Genomic DNA, 15370 nt, shown 5'->3' with positions numbered 1-15370 from the left:
TGTACCTGCCACAAGCAACGCCCCTGTTGTCACTCTTAATCTGGACACGTTTACTGCCTTTTGCATTCAGCAAGGGTCTGATCATTGTGTGGTATTACTAGCTGACAAGCTCCAGCCACATTTAGACCAGTTGAGCTCTCACAGTCCCTAAGACTCCAGCCCCTGTGGATTCCTCTACTTGTTGATGAGTCTCAATTTTAGAGGCATCTTCTCAAGACAGGCTCCTCCAGAACCTTCCCCCTGCCAGCCACCCTGCCACCCCATAAAAGGCTCCCTGATACACAGTCTTGTTACAGGACCAGACCAATCGATGTATTGTTTCATTGTTCACATGTTTATGTCTGGGATGCCCCCCCCCATCACATACTCATAGATCACTGCAGACAGCAATGTTTAGCTCCCTACAATAGATCCACCACCTCGCACTTGACAGGTGCTCAAACAACAAGAATACAACTGAGGGCTTGAGAGATGGCTTAGCGGTTAAGCGCTTGCCTGTGAAGTCTAAGGACCCTGGTTCGAGGCTTGGTTCCCCAGGTCCCACGTTAGCCAGATGCACAAGGGGGCGCACGCATCTGGAGTTCGTCTGCAGAGGCTGGAAGCCCTGGTGCGCCCATTCTCTCTCTCCCTCTATCTGTCTTTCTCTCTGTGTCTGTCGCTCTCAAATAAATAAATTAAAAAAAAAAAAAAGAATATAACTGGTAGACCTATCTTTGATGGCACTGTGGGGTGTGAGGTTTTTTTTGCACAGTGCTGGGGATTGAACCCAGTCACAGTGAAAGCAAGCTAGGCCTGTCTTCTAACACCCAGCTACATTGCCAGCCCTTCACCTAAGGTCCTGCTGGTTTAGAGGCCACATCCATATAAAATCACAGTGTGAAAGGCACCCCAGTGCTCTGAAACCTACCACAGTGAGGCCTCATATCGCACAGAGAAAGCAGAAGTTACTGTCCCATAGTGAATGTCCAGGGCTTGGTTCTTTCCAATGTTCTGAGAGGGGGAGTTTAGAAACCAGTCATTAGATCCTGGCAAAAGAGCAATGATACCAGTAATGCTTTTACAAAAGCCATCTGAATGCTGGTAATCATTTTCAAAGCCTGAAATTGGGCACTTGTTATCACTGAAAAAGCTCTGAGGAGCTTTCAAGTGACCAGAAGACAAATGTCCCCAAATACATCTGATTATTACATAATGGAAAGTGTTGCATCAAATTGGAAAGTAACTCAACAGAACAACAATCGGGGGGGAGGGGGATTGTAGAGCCCTCACCTAGCATGTACGCACATGAGGCCCTATGTGCAACCCCGCAGCCACATTTAATAAGGGGGAGCTGGAGAGATGGCTCAGCAGTTAAAGGCGCTTTCTTGCAAAGCCTGATGGCCCAGGTTTGATTCCCTACCTACCTAAAGGCAGATGTACAAAGTGGGCATTTGTCTGGAGTTCGTTTGTAGTGCAGGAAGCCCAGGCAAGCCCATATGACTATCTCTCGCTCTTAAATAAATATATAATTTTTTTTAATTTGCAGTTTCTGAAAACACATTTCTAGACCATCTTGTTCTCAAAAGCTTTGGTAAGATTACGAGCATTCCAGCATTCTCTAGTCTTGCCTGACTAGAGAGAGGTCATTTTATCTCAAGTCAAAAAGCCTCAATTTCCTCATCTGTGAACACACCACTTTGAAAGCATGCCAAACACAGTATTAGACCTCAGAAACCAAGATAACTCCAAATGGTCACCCCAAACAGGGCAGATTATGTGCCACCCTACTTGGTTGGTACAAAAACACACAGCTGCTGACCTCCTCTGTCCTGAGGCCGAAGGAAAGCAGGGGCAGTCCCTCCCCTGCACCTGAAGACCCACCCGCCATGGACACACTCATTTTTATTTTAGATATTCCATTAAAACTGCACAAAAAAGACATCATCAGCATGCATGGGAAGAGAGCTCCCCACCCATAGCCTTCTCCTACTTCGTTTCTTCTAACCCTGCAGAACGGAGGAAAAACAGCTTCGGCTAAAACCTATTTATTCTGCCCTGGTATCACACGCCTATTCCAAGGGGACATATACGGTTTGTATATCTTGAATTTTAATAGAGATAAAAAATAAAATAAAACAGGTTTCAGCACGATAAGTTGCAAAAAGGGGTGTGGAGGCTCGCGCCCAGCCCAGACAGTCGGGTTGGTGCCCAGGCAGGGCTGGGTTAGGTCCGGAAAACGCAGGAAGCCCGGCCGTACCTTTCCTGCGCCCAGCTCTGTGCCCAGGAATCTGGAGATCAGACGTGGAGACGTCCCCAGCAGTGCACAGCCCACGCTCTGGACTGCCAGGGCACAAACGCGCGCTCGCCCCGGACCGTGTCACTCGGGTTTTTTGTTGTTGTTCGGGTAGAGAACCGGAGACCTTGCTCAAGCCTGTCCTTTCCTGGCTTCACCCGACGGGCAGCCGGCAGCGAGCGGAGAGGGCTCCGGAGGGGAGCTCCACTGCAGTCCCTCGTGCGCCGGGCGAGGAGAGGAGGCACCCCGCGGACCCGGCGATCTCCGCCCGAGCCCCGCACGCCCGCCACCCGCGGCATCCCTCCCGGCCCCGGGGTCAGCCGCCCCGAACCCCGTCCACCTCCGCTCACCTGGCCCGCACAGCAACGGGCGGACATCGCGGCGGCTGACCACCTCGGGGGCGCTGCCCGCTCCCCTCGCCGCTCGGACCCTGCGGGCTCTGGGCGCGCGCTCGAGGAACCGGCTCCCGCGGCACGCCAGCCCACGACCGAGCAGCCCCGGCCCACAGCCCGGCTACGCGGCGGGGAGCCGGGGGCGAGGAAAAAAAAAAAACAAGCGCCGCCAAGCCCCGCCCCGCGGCCCAGGCCCCGCCCCGCGGCCCAAGGCCCAGGCCGCGGTCGCCTCCAGGCCCCGCCCCTCGCCCGGGCCACGCCCACGCCCGGCCTCGGCCCCGCCCACCCCCGGCGGCGCAGCAGGCTCGCTCCTCACGGGCACTTCCGCTGGCGTCAGGCGGCTGCAGCGGCTCGCGTGGCCGGGGGAGGGCGCTGTTCCCCGACGTCCCAGCGCCGGGCCTCGTGCCCGCAGCGACGCGCGCTCCGTGCCGGGCCGGGCCGACGTGGGCGCTGCGCCCTCCGTCCCCCGCCTTCCCCCAGTGGCCTGGCAGGGCTCCGGCCCCGGGGCACCGCGGGATACCCGGCAGCGCTGTGCCTCGCCCCATCGGAGACATCCATGAAATTCCTGCTCCAAGAAAAATGAAATAAAATAAACCCTCTGGCTCCTTGGTCTCCCCAAAAAACCTTGCAACTCTGGGGCTGTCCCATGTACCCAAAACTTTTTCTCCGCGTCTCCAGGTATTTGGCCGTTGTGCCCGGATGTTCCCCGGGGACCCCCCCCACCGCCTCTTCCGCAGGCGGCCTTGGAGCCCGAGCGCCCGCCTTGCGTGCTTGCGTCCTCGCCCCCGACCTGGGCGCCCGGAGGACTGGGTGCAGGTGGGCAGGAGCTCTGGGGTGCCTCCTTCTCTCAGTCCTGGCACCGGAGCCGCTTCACCGAGAGCCCAGGCCCCCGCTGACGGCTTGACCTGTGCTCGCGCGCCTTTGAGGAGCGCGGCCGCCGAGGCGCAGGCCGGGCGCAGAGCTGGCGCCCGGTCTGGGCCGAGAGCCCGCTGCCTGGACCCGTGCCACGCAGCGCAGGGCTTGACCTCGGGGCACCGAGCTCGCCGAAGGGGAGAGCTGTGCGCGAACCAGCCCGTCGGCGTCCTCAGCCCAAGATCGTAGATCTAGGCGTCCAGAGAGGAGCCCGTAAGAGTGGGCACCAACAGGACCGACTGCGAGCCAGGAAGAAGTACGAAGACAACACAAAAACAAGAATGGACTAAATCACACCGGACCAGTGTAGCAACCTGCTGGGTGGCAGCCTGTGATGAAGCCAGCTCATCCCTGGGGCTGACAGTGAGTTTCGTTATGTGCTCCAGGGAGGTCATTTCACTTAGAACTTCAGCCCTGCTCCTGGCCTGGGGAAAGCGGCTGGGCACTTAGAGGTTCTGTCTTTGTGGGAAGATCCTAGCAGCTAGGGAGTTGGGGGTGGAGTGCAGAATTAACCCTTTGAGCATGCTGGGATCCCTCCTCCTGCTTAGGGGAAACGGGCTCACGTAGAAGAACCCTAACCCACTCACCAGAGACGTCGGAACCAGGGTCAGCGCTGGGACCCAGTCGTTCTTCCCGAGTCTCGGGGCTTTTGTTTGTTTGCCAAACTCAGGCTAATGTTTTAAGGATTCTGTGAATATACATAGCTTTCAGCATTCTGGAGAGAGACCTCTAGTCTTTTTAAAAAATATTTTACCTATTTATTTGAGATAGAAAGCGAGAGAAAAAGAGACATATAGAGAATGAATGCACCAGGATCTCCAGCCACTGCAAACGAACTCCAGACACATGCATCACCTTGTACATCTGGCTTACATGGGCCCTGGGAATCGAACCTGGGTCCTTAGGCCTCACAGGCAAATATCTTAACTGTTAAGCCTCCAGCCCAGGACCTCTGGTCTTAACTTGGGGGTACAACTGGGACTGGAGCTCCCTGGAACAGTACTTCCCTCACATGCATAAGTCCCTGGGTCCATCCCCAACGTGGCAAAAAGTAAATAAATAAAAGTAACTTGTGGATTTGTTTTATCTGCTCCAAGGACCCAGAAAAGGACGACAAAGCCTGAGCTTCCAGAGTCAGGAAGTTGGCAAATTCTAACTCCCTCAAGAACTGGGTAACTTGACGCTGTTTTCTGCAAAACTAGACTAAATACCACAATCTCTAAGAATTATATAAACTCACTCCTTGTAGTCCAGGGCCTGGCCTTCTTGAAGCACCAGGGGTAGCCCTGACTTAGATTAGGTTTTCATTTCACTTAATCGGATTTGTAAACACACGATTTTCTCGTCTGCTTTCAGCCATTTCAAGAGCCGTGTGGACTATGAACATGGCCGAGTCCATTGACCACAACCAGACTTTCAAATGGCATCAAGCAAACCTCAATGCAGGCTGGGATATGGCTTAGTGGTAGAACACTTGCCTGTTGTGCATTGAAGCTTTCTGGAAAAGTCATGTGTCTCTCAGCACAAGATTCTGTAGAACTGCATGATTGTGGAGAGATGGAATGTTGTAGCTCAAAAGCCAAAATTATCTTGGACTATCTTGAGTCCTCTTGCTCGCCAGTTACTACTAACCTCTGGTATCTGACCTAACATGTTTATGATTATGAAGTAAAACCTTTGGAATGTAGTACTCAGCAGCCAGAGCACAAGCTTTCACCAGCCCCGAAGTGAAGTATTTTACACACACGTGCGTGCGCGCGCACGCGCGCGCACACACACGTCCCTGCCCTGCTGTAACTCACCTACCTACTGTCCTCACACGGATTGATGACTTTCTTTGGTTTTGTGACCACATCATTTCATGAAATCTTTTTTTTTTTCAATTTATTTGACAGAGAGAAAGAGAGGAAGAGAGAGAAGGGGCACACCAGGGCCTCCAGCCACTGCAAACAAACTACACACACAAGCGTCCCCTTGTGCATCTGGCTAACGTGGGTCCTAGGGAATCAAACCGAGGTCCTTTGGCTGTGCAAGCAAACACCTTAACCACTAAGCCATCTCTCCAGCCATCATGAAATCTTTTCCATCATGGAAAATGTCATTCAGAACCACCTGAAGCCATGTTCCCAAGCGGTAGGCCCTCCTGTCCTAGTCTCCTTAGAGCTGTGTTCTGTATTGACAGGTCAAGGCAAGCGTTAGCTCCAGGTTCCATTCCCAATGTCACAAAAAGAAAGAAAACTCAATGACAGGTAGAAATTGTTTCGGAGGTTGGACCCCAAGTTTCTGAGGGATACTTACCGTTTCAACAACCACAACAAGAAGAGGTGGAGGGCAGGACTCAGTGATCCCACACTTGCCTAGCTAAAGGGACACCCAGGGCCAACTAACTGCACCAAAAGCAGCTGTGTGTTTGCTGAGGCTGTCAAAGTTTGCGTGAAGCTAAGGAAGGCCAAGCCCAAGACCGAAGCATCGGCTGCAAGCTGACTTGACTTGCTTCCACCACGCCAGCAAGTGCTCATGCCCACATGCTGAGGCTGGCTCAGGCCACCAGTGCTCAGGGCCAAGCTTCCAGTGACACCTAAAGCTGAAACAGGGTCTCCAGCTCAAACTCCCAAGAGTGCTCAGAGACCTCTGTGCAGCAGCACTCAGGTGAGCCCTGGGCCACTCCTTTGTTCTTTGTGCGAGGAAATCCCAGGCAGGACCTGTGGAGAGAGAGAAGGAAGGAAGGAAGGAAGGAAGGAAGGAAAGAGGAAGAGAAAGAAGAAGGGAAAGGGAATCTGTGCTGACTTTTTTACCCTTGCACAAAGCAGTGTGGCTAGGCCTCGTTGTGTGCTTACCTCCCGACTGCTAAAGTCCCAGAACTCTCCCCCTCCCCCCCCCCTTTCCCTACCTGGCCATGCTAGTCCTAGCAAGAGCTAGGCCCCCTGTCCTCCCCCAGCTCCGACAAACACACATCACCAAGGCCCCCTCACAGAGCAGTGTCTCTGCTTTTGCCACAACCCCCTCCTATTCCCCGGTCCTTGACCTTCTCTCTGTATCTCTGCTGCCCCAGCCGCATGCAGACCTTCTTTCATTCCTTCCTCCCCTGCATCCTTCTCTCGCTCTATTGGGCCCTCTTGCTCTTTGTTCCTCGTGCGTGCACTACCCTCCTTCCCCGCTCACTCTCATCCTCTGCTCCCATTACAACAAAGTTGTTGTTTTTTTTTTTAACTTTTTTGCAAACAGAAAGAATGGTCATGCCAGGGCCTCTTGCCACTGCAAACAGATGTGTGTGCCACTTTGTGCCTCTGCCTTTATGTGGGTACAGAAGAATCAAAGCTGGGCTGTCAGGCTTTGCAAACAAGTGCCTTCAACCACTGGGCCATCACTCCGGCCCTTAAAATAAAGTCTTAAAACCCAAGAAAATGTCTGTCCTCTGTTGCAAACCCCTGACACTGGCTCTGAGGATTTCACAGTGAGTACTTCATTTGCATCTGTGGTTCCTTAACAAGAGGAGACATAAATGCTAGCAGACTTAACAAGAAACAGTGGCACCTTACTAGTTATTTTTGAGTATTCTGCAGACTTTTGCAAAGAAGACACGGTGTTTATAACACGAAGGTAGTTAGTTGTACATTCACATTCTTTTGATGTGGATTTTTCAGGAACAAACAGTAACAGATCTATTTTAGAAAGAGTAGCTCTTGGCAGACCATATAAAATATTTCCCCCACAGAAGTTTTCTTAAATTATCTGAACTACCTCCTTTTATACAATATAATTATATATGCATATAAACTATAAATAACTAGCATGTAATTTGCTTTTTTTTCCTCTCCTAAGTTTGTAGATTTTTCTTTTTGGTAGAACTCGATGTTGAGTTCAAAAACACCACACACTGAACTGAGAGCAGTGGCATATATGTGTTATTAAAGAAAAAAAAACAATCATAGGCACCCCCTTTTTAAACTGTAATAAATTTAGGAAAGTTTTGTTACAAGTTTATTTCCAATTCTCATATGGTTTAGAAGCAAATAAAATTATTCTAATCCACTAAAATTTTAACAACTTTGAGGAAAACCTGGTAAAGCACTATTTCCATTTCTGTTGTCGTTGGCAATCTGTAGGATCAAACCCAGGGCCTGGTGCATTCTAGGTCAATACTGTACCACTGAGTTACATCCAACCCCCTCTGCTGTTTTTTAACTATTAAAAAAAAATAAATTTATCTGATCTTCATGTGTAAAGTCTCCTGGGAACTCAATCTAGTGGTTGTAGTTTAATATCAATCAACAGCAAACAATGAAGTATTCATTTCAAAATAGAGCCAGACATTGTAGCACGTGCCTATTACTCCAGCACGCAGGAGGTGTGAGCTGGAGACTAACCTGAGCTAGTTTCAAGCCAGGCTCGGTTACATAGCGAAACTGTTTCTCTAACTCAAAACTAAGTAAGTAAATATGTAAGTTTGGAGGCCCCAAGTCAAAAAGTAATGAACCCTGTGATGGTTCCTATCCTACTCCTTCTTGCAATTGTTTGTTTATTTATTTATTTTGGTTTTTTTGAGGTGGGGTGTCTCACCCTAGCCCAGGCTGACCTGGAATTCACTGTATAGTCTCAGGCTGGCTTTGAACTTATAGCTATCCTCCTACCTCTGCCTCCCAAGGGTTGGAATTAAAGGCATGCACCACCAGGCCTGGCCAACTAATTCTTTCTATTAAGTCATTGTATGCACAGTTTGGGGGAGTTATTCCGAGAATTTTCATGCACATAATTTGGTCATAACCCCCCCCCCTTTGCCATCTTTTGTCCCCTTCTCCCCTGTCCTCACTCCATTCGCTCTCCTCTTTCCAACAAGTGATTCTTCAATGGTGAGTCTCCTTTTCACCCGCCCCCGTCATCCACGTCAAGATGTTGATGGTGCCGCTCTGGGGGCCGCTGCTGGCCCACGGGTCTCAGTGAGTCTGGGGGACGTTCCAGATTGAAGACAAGCCAATTTGGGAGCAGCCTGGACCCAGCTTCATTCAGCATTACTACCTCTTATTTGATAATTACAGAATCCAACTAGGCTCAGTTTGTATTGATGTGTCATGCCTTACGTAGGAAGGACAGCAGTTCCAGGGGAAAGCTGCCACTGTGGAGTTGTCTAGCCTTCTGTTCCAGAAAATTTCAGCACAGCATCACAGCGCAGGACCATCAGCCCACACCAGACAGCTGCATCCTCAGCATGGTTGTGGGTCAGCTCAAGGCTGATGAAGAGCCCATCATGGGTTTCCACCAGATGTTCCTGTTAACATGGGTGGTGCGTGGGTCTGCACTAGACATGGTCAGGCTGGCCTGCACAGCTGCGGCTGACCTCCTGGCCAGCTCCTCACGCTGCTTCCCCCCACCTCCTCTTCCAGTACTTTCACGTTCCTCCAGGTGCTCCAAGTGTCCCACACAAAAGAGAAGGGCGGACGTGGGCTGGGTGCAGCGCGCTCCTGCCCCCAGATGTTGTGCGTGACGTTTGGAGGCTCGACTAGTTGCATCTGACAGGAAAAGTCTGTGTTGTACCAGCACATGCCTTGGAAAGACTTAAGTAATGTGAAAGATTGTCGTTTTCTTTTTTTTTAATTTCCGACAAGTTGCTTCAGTAACCCGAAGAAGCAGCGAAGGAGAAAGCAGCTGCCTCAGCCCCCAGACACTGATTTGTTCAATGTTTCAAATGCCTCACGATACAATAAAACCACAAAAGTTAAAAACAATCTTGATGGGCTCAATATTGTGAATGTGCAATTTTTTTAACTCAATAATATTACAAAACATAAAATGAAAACTAGTATATCCTGTCTCTACACTCAACCTTTCTAGTTCCTTCCTCCTTGCCAATCAAAGTATATCACACTTTTCATAAAGTTAATCAACATCTACATAATTATGGCTCATAAAAACACATTCACTGTATAGCCACATAATGTATAAAGATATAATTTCTTGTTGACTCTTTTTCTTGTCAGCTTATTATTTTAATCCTCTCCCCTTTAGAGGAGTTTATTCTATTGCAAGACTTTCTTGGTATCTATTCTTATACTATATTCTAGTTGTTAAGGATGGGGCCCTGCAGCAAGACTAGAATCAGACCATTGTTTTGCCCCTTATTAGTTCTCTAATTCTGACAATGTTGCCATGCTATGAACCATGGTGACAAGCCAAAGGTGCAGAGGTCAAAGTATTTTCCAGACCAGATAGATATAGAAAAGATTTATTAAATAAAACATACTGCACGGACAGGCAGAGACACCGCCGGTAAATCCCCAGATACTCTCACCATGAAAGGGAATGGGGGTTCTTCTATAACAGTTAAGGGAAATTACTTGGTCTTATCTCCTGTGCCATTTATGTGAGGTCCTTATCTGGGTAGATGAAGTGGCTATCTCACTGTCTTTTAACTGCAAATTTTACCACACCAGTTGTCTCTGTGAAGGTCGGCCATCTGGGATAAGGCTCTAAATGTTTGTATAGGACATCATAAATCACTAGGGGTAGTCTCCAATTAGAGTCTGGTTGTTAAAGTGTAGGATTTCTGCTTTTACTGTTGTCTCTTGTGTCTCTACAGAAGTGCTTTGATCCTCTGCACCTCAGTCTCCTCCTCTATAAGACGAGGAGGATTAGGACATCAGTGTGCATTAACATCCTTAGAACAGCACTATCCACCATAAATACCTGGTTTTTAGCTCAAGTGGCTGTCTTCATACCTAGCCATCATTCCTCCCCACGTGTACATTTGTGCTGTCATTCCCATTTCTGTGGTTACCAGGCATGTCAATTCTGACATAAAAAGAAAGCCCTTTCCCCCACAGCCCTTCACATGATTCCAACCTGGATCTCCTCAGCTGCCTGATGTCTCCCTCACAGCTGTCATCCTGGGCACCAGAGACATAGTGACCCCTTGCATGGTCTTTCTTTTCTTCTTTTCTTAAAGATTTATTTTTATTTTTTTATTTGAGACAGAGAGGGGAAGAAAGAGAGAGAGAGAGAGAATGGGTGTGCCAGGGCCTCTTGCCACTGCAAACAAACTCCAGACACATGCCCAGCATGTGCATCTGGCTTACGTGGCACCTAGAGAATCAAATCTGGGTCCTTAGGCTTCGTAGGCATACATGTTAACGGCTAAGCCACCTGTCCAGCCCCATAAAGTTTATATTTTTATTTGCAAGGAAAGAGTGTGTGTGTCAGGGCCTCTGGCCACTGGAAAAGAACTCCAGATGCATTCACCACTTTGTACATCTGACTTTACATGGGTGCTGGGGAATTGAACCCAGGTGTCAAGCTTTGCAGGCAAGTGCCTTAACTGCTAAGCCCTCTCTCCTATCCTGCATAGAGTCTTCCTCCTCCTCCTCCTCCTCCTCCTTCTTCTTCTTTTCTTCTTCTTTTTTTTTTTCAAGGTAGTATCTCGCTCTATCCCAGGCTGACCTGGAATTCACTATGTAGTCTCAGGGTGGCCTTGAACTCATGGCAATCCTCCTATCTCTGCCTCTCCAGTGATGGGATTAAAGGCATGCACCACCACGCCTGGCTATGTCTTTCTTGATGAAAGGATTTAAAAGCAGAATCAAAAGGGAACATAAAGATAATTTTACTGAAGTTGGAGAGGAAAAAAGTTAAACAGGGCAGACAGGGTGGAGATCTTGGAAACTGACAGAAGGAGGAAGCTGGAAAGAAAGTTACGCTGTGTGAGGAGGAAAGGAGAGAGCAGGCAGGCTCCACTGTGGGGATCTGCGTGTTGCTGCGCGAGAGGGGGGTGGATTGATCTTTTTATTTAGGGGGTGGTTATCAAGGTAGGGTCTCACTGTCATCCAGGCTAACTTGGAACGCACTCTGTAGCCCCAGGCTGGCCTCAAACCCACAGCAAGTCCTACCTCAGCCTCCCAAGTGCTGGATTAAAGGCGTGCATCATCATGCTGGCTTCTTTAATTAATTTTATTATATTATTTATGTATTTAAGAGAGAGGCAGAGGCAGAGGACAGAGAAAGGAGTAAGTGGGAAGGTGCCAGGGCCTCCGGTCACTGCAAACAAACCCCAACACGTGTCGCTCTCTGCATTTTGACCGCTGGCAGCTGCGCCACCTCTGCAGCCCCAACAACGGAAATGCTCAGGGCAAGTAGGCTTCAGATTTTGGCTAGTTTATGGAAAAGCAAGATGAAAAGAGAAAAGCTGACTCTTCTCTGGTATAATTTAGAAAGTAGGCAGGTGTGGTGGTTTGATTCAGGTGTCCTCTATCAATTTAGGTGTTCTGAATGCTAGGTTCCCCAGCTGATGGCAATTTGGGAAGTAAAGCCTCCTGCAGGCAGTGTATTGTTAGGGATGGCGTTATGGGTGTATAGTCAGCTTTTCCTTACCAGTGTTTGGCACACTCTCCTGTTGCTGTTGTCCATCTGATGTTGCCCAGGAGGTGATGTCTACTCTCTGCTCATGCCATCATTTTCCCCTGTCATCATGGAGCATCCCCTCAAGTCTATGAGCCAAAATAAACCCTTTATTTTCCTTAAAGCTACTCTGGGTCAGGTGTTTTCTGCCAGCAATGAAAAGCTAACTGCAAAAGTAAAATTGGTACTGAGAGTGGGGTCATTACTGCTTGAAACCTGACTGTGTGGCTTTTGGCTTTTGGGGACTGCTGGGCTGGAGAATGTGGAAGGATTTGAAATCTTGGCTTAAGAGACGCCTCGCAGTGCTGTAAGTATACCCTGATGGACCATTCTGGTCAGAGTTGAACAACCTGAATGCAGTAAGAACTATGGACTTTGAGGTCTGCCTTATAAGAGTGAAAAAGAGCATTGTCTGGACTGGGCTAGAAGCAGTTTGTGTGAGAGGCTTGCTGTTATTATGTCTGTGTCCTGAGAACTAGTGCAGGGTTGCATTACATCGAAGTGGACTGGTGTGAGCAGAGGGATACAGCGCAGAAAGAAATGAAATCTGTGGGTGGAAATTGCTGCCATTTTAGCTGCCATTGTTTGAGAGATACAACCATTGAGATTGGGCCAGCTGACCTGCATTGGGAAAACAGGAAGAATGCAGACTCTTTGGAAGGAGTATGAATGCTGAAAGAGTGTCCTGTTCTTCAAAGTCTGCTTTATTCCTCACTGGATTAACAAATTGGCAGCCCACCTGGTATTATGGAGTGTAACAAAGGCAGAAAGAGAGGGTCATTGAATTTGCAACATGGTTTTGTAATTCGGAAATGACCATGGGCAGTGTGAAGCAGGTTTGCTGGATGCCCGCATGGAGACCCGATGGAGCTGTGAGGATGGACTGTGGGGTGCAATGGAGACCCAGGGGAGATACCAGGACTATGGGATGACTGCTAAGGAGAACTTCTGGCACCAGATAAAATTTTCCAGGACTGTGAGTAGCTAGCTGGAGGGGAGGGATTGGAACTCCAGAGACTTGTCACTGGTTAAAATTATCAGATTTGGAAACTTGTCACTGACTAGAGTTGTTGAACTTGGGAGTTACAGAGTTTTATGTTTGCCCTGGTTGTTTTAAATATTGTATTGGTTATTTCTTTGCTACGCCCAGTGCCATCTTGTTCAGTGTGAATGTTTATTCTGTTCCATTATGGGGTTTTTTTTTGTTTGTTTGTCTTTTTGTATTATGGCTCAGTTAAAAGACCTTGGACTATGGGGATGTTTGAACTCATTAGGAGTGATAATAACTATGGGGACCTTTAAAGTTGGACTGGATGCATTGCATTTTACATCATGGATGGTTAACCGTGTATAGGGTCAGGAGCAGAATGTGGTGGTTTGATTCAGGTGTCCCCCATAAACTTAGGTATTCTCAATGCTAGGTTGTCAGCTGATGGCAATTTGGGAATTAAAGCCTCCTGGAGGCAGTGTATTGTTAGGGGCTTGTGGGTATTATAGCCAGCTTCTTCTTGCCAGTATTTGGCACACTCTCCTGTTGCTGTTGTCTACCTTATGTTGTCCAGAAGGTGATATCCATCCTCTCTGCTCATGCCATCATTTTCATTTTCTCTTTTTCTGTTTGTTTGTTTGTTTTTCGAGGTAGGGTCTCATTTTAGCCCAGGCTGACCTGGAATTCACTATGTAATCTCAGGGTAGCCTCAAACTCACGGCGATCCTCCTACCTCTGCCTCCCAAGTGCTGGGATTAAAGGTGTGTGCCACCATGCCCAGCTGCTCATGCCATCATTTCCCCTGCCATCATGGAGTTTCCCCTCAAGTCTGTAAACCAAAATAATCCCCCCTTTTTTTTCCTCACAAGCTGTTCTTTGTTGGGTGTTCTCTGCCACCAATGCAAACTGACTGCAACAGCAAGTTTAACAGTGAGTCTGCAAGCGGGTGCCTAAAGGGAGGGGCTTTGGGGAACATTTAAGTATCGCTCTCACTAAGGGGATTGTGGGTATTATAGCCAGCTTCTTCTTGCCAGTATTTGGCACAATCTCCTGTTGCTCCCATTTGCCATATTTCTTCTTGCACCTGGCTTCAAGCTTGTCTTTTGTAGGTTGTAAACAGTATTCCATCCTTAACTCAAGTCTCCCTCTGGTCTGGGCAAGGGAAGCATCACTGTGCACATGAAAAGGTATTTTATAACCACTGACCAAGCCAAAAGGAGTTACAGTTACCAATCCAAACATGGTAGCTGTGGATTTTGAACACAAAATGTCCGCCATACCTCATTTGTTTGTGATTAGACCTCATAGGTGATCCCCAGCTGGTGGAGCCTTTCGGAAGTGGAGCCTTGCTGGAGGAGGTGTGCCACTGGGCAGACGGTTCAGATTTTATAAGCTAATTCATTCTTGCCGCTGTGGATGTGTGACCCAGGCTTCCTGCTTGGGCCTTTCATGCTTCCCCCGCCATGATGAAGCATCCCTAGAAACTGTGAGCCAGAAGCAAACCCTTTCCCTCCCCTAAGATGCTTCTAGTTGTATGTTTTGTCCCAGCCATGAAAAGCTCCTTCCTGCTATGGTGCACAGGCCTTTAATCCCACACTTGGGAGGCTGGTGTAGGAGGATTGTCATGAGTTTGAAGCCAGCCTGAACTGAAGTGAGTCCCCAATTCAAACAAACAAAAAATAGAGGTGTAACTGACCACCACCCTGCCATTTGTGTTAGAGGCTGTCACCATGTTTTCATTCACATCTCAACGGGGTTCTCCAACATGGCATGCAATTGCTGTCTTTACCAGAAAGGATACTATTTGGCCCTGGATCAGGGCCATTTATACCAAAGGAATATGACATAGAAATTCATTACCCAAGTGGTGCCTGGGAGGCAGCCGGTTGTGAATAGTGCTTTTCAATGCCATTCACCCTCCTTGCATCCCATCACTGGGACTCCTCTTTGCTACTCTCTTCTGTTACTCATTGACTTTATGGAGCATGCGTCTTCATCTTTGGTTAACTCCCCTTTCAGTGGAAGGCATCAGCAGCTCTATCCAGAATTCCCCTCCACCCTTTGAACCCACTACCTTGGCTCTTATGAAAATTGTTTATCCTTTCTAGGATACATACTCAAGCTACAAACATGGTCAGATTTTTCCTAAAAACAAAGGTCTGTACCCTGGCCTGGCTTATTTTTTTTCCAGGTCTCAGGAGCTACTTCAAACCCAAGGTGCCCACTGCAGGCTTCTTGATCCAAAACCAAAAAGAAAATTGAATGTAACTCTTTATGTGTGTGAGAGAGAGACAGGTGTGTGTGTGTGTGTGTGTGTGTGTGTATACACGTGTGCACACCAGGGCCTCTTGCTGCTGCAAATGAATACCAGACACATGGACCACTTTTTGCATCTGGCTGATATGGGTGGCTTGGGAACGG

The 15370-nt window shown here is 48.6% G+C and overlaps 1 protein-coding gene across 3 annotated transcripts in view; it reads right to left on the bottom strand.

Moving 5' to 3' along the window:
- The window catches only part of Serinc5 (serine incorporator 5), a 100892-nt gene extending 96884 nt beyond the window's left edge, over nucleotides 1–4008 (bottom strand). Inside the window, exon 1 of one of the 3 annotated variants that reach the window (XM_045133443.1) lies at nucleotides 3891–4008. In XM_045133443.1, coding sequence (XP_044989378.1) covers nucleotides 3891–3971 — 81 coding nt within the window. In that variant the 5' untranslated portion in view covers nucleotides 3972–4008. Of the gene's footprint in view, nucleotides 1–2622; nucleotides 2730–3890 lie in introns of those variants that run through there. The other 2 variants (XM_045133446.1, XM_045133447.1) reach the window with 2 other exon arrangements.
- Nucleotides 4009–15370: the final 11362 nt, after the last annotated feature.

The sequence above is a fragment of the Jaculus jaculus genome, chromosome 14 (assembly GCF_020740685.1).
Source record: "Jaculus jaculus isolate mJacJac1 chromosome 14, mJacJac1.mat.Y.cur, whole genome shotgun sequence".
In the NCBI taxonomy this organism is placed as follows: domain Eukaryota; kingdom Metazoa; phylum Chordata; class Mammalia; order Rodentia; family Dipodidae; genus Jaculus; species Jaculus jaculus.
This window is presented reverse-complemented; position numbering and strand designations above follow the sequence as displayed.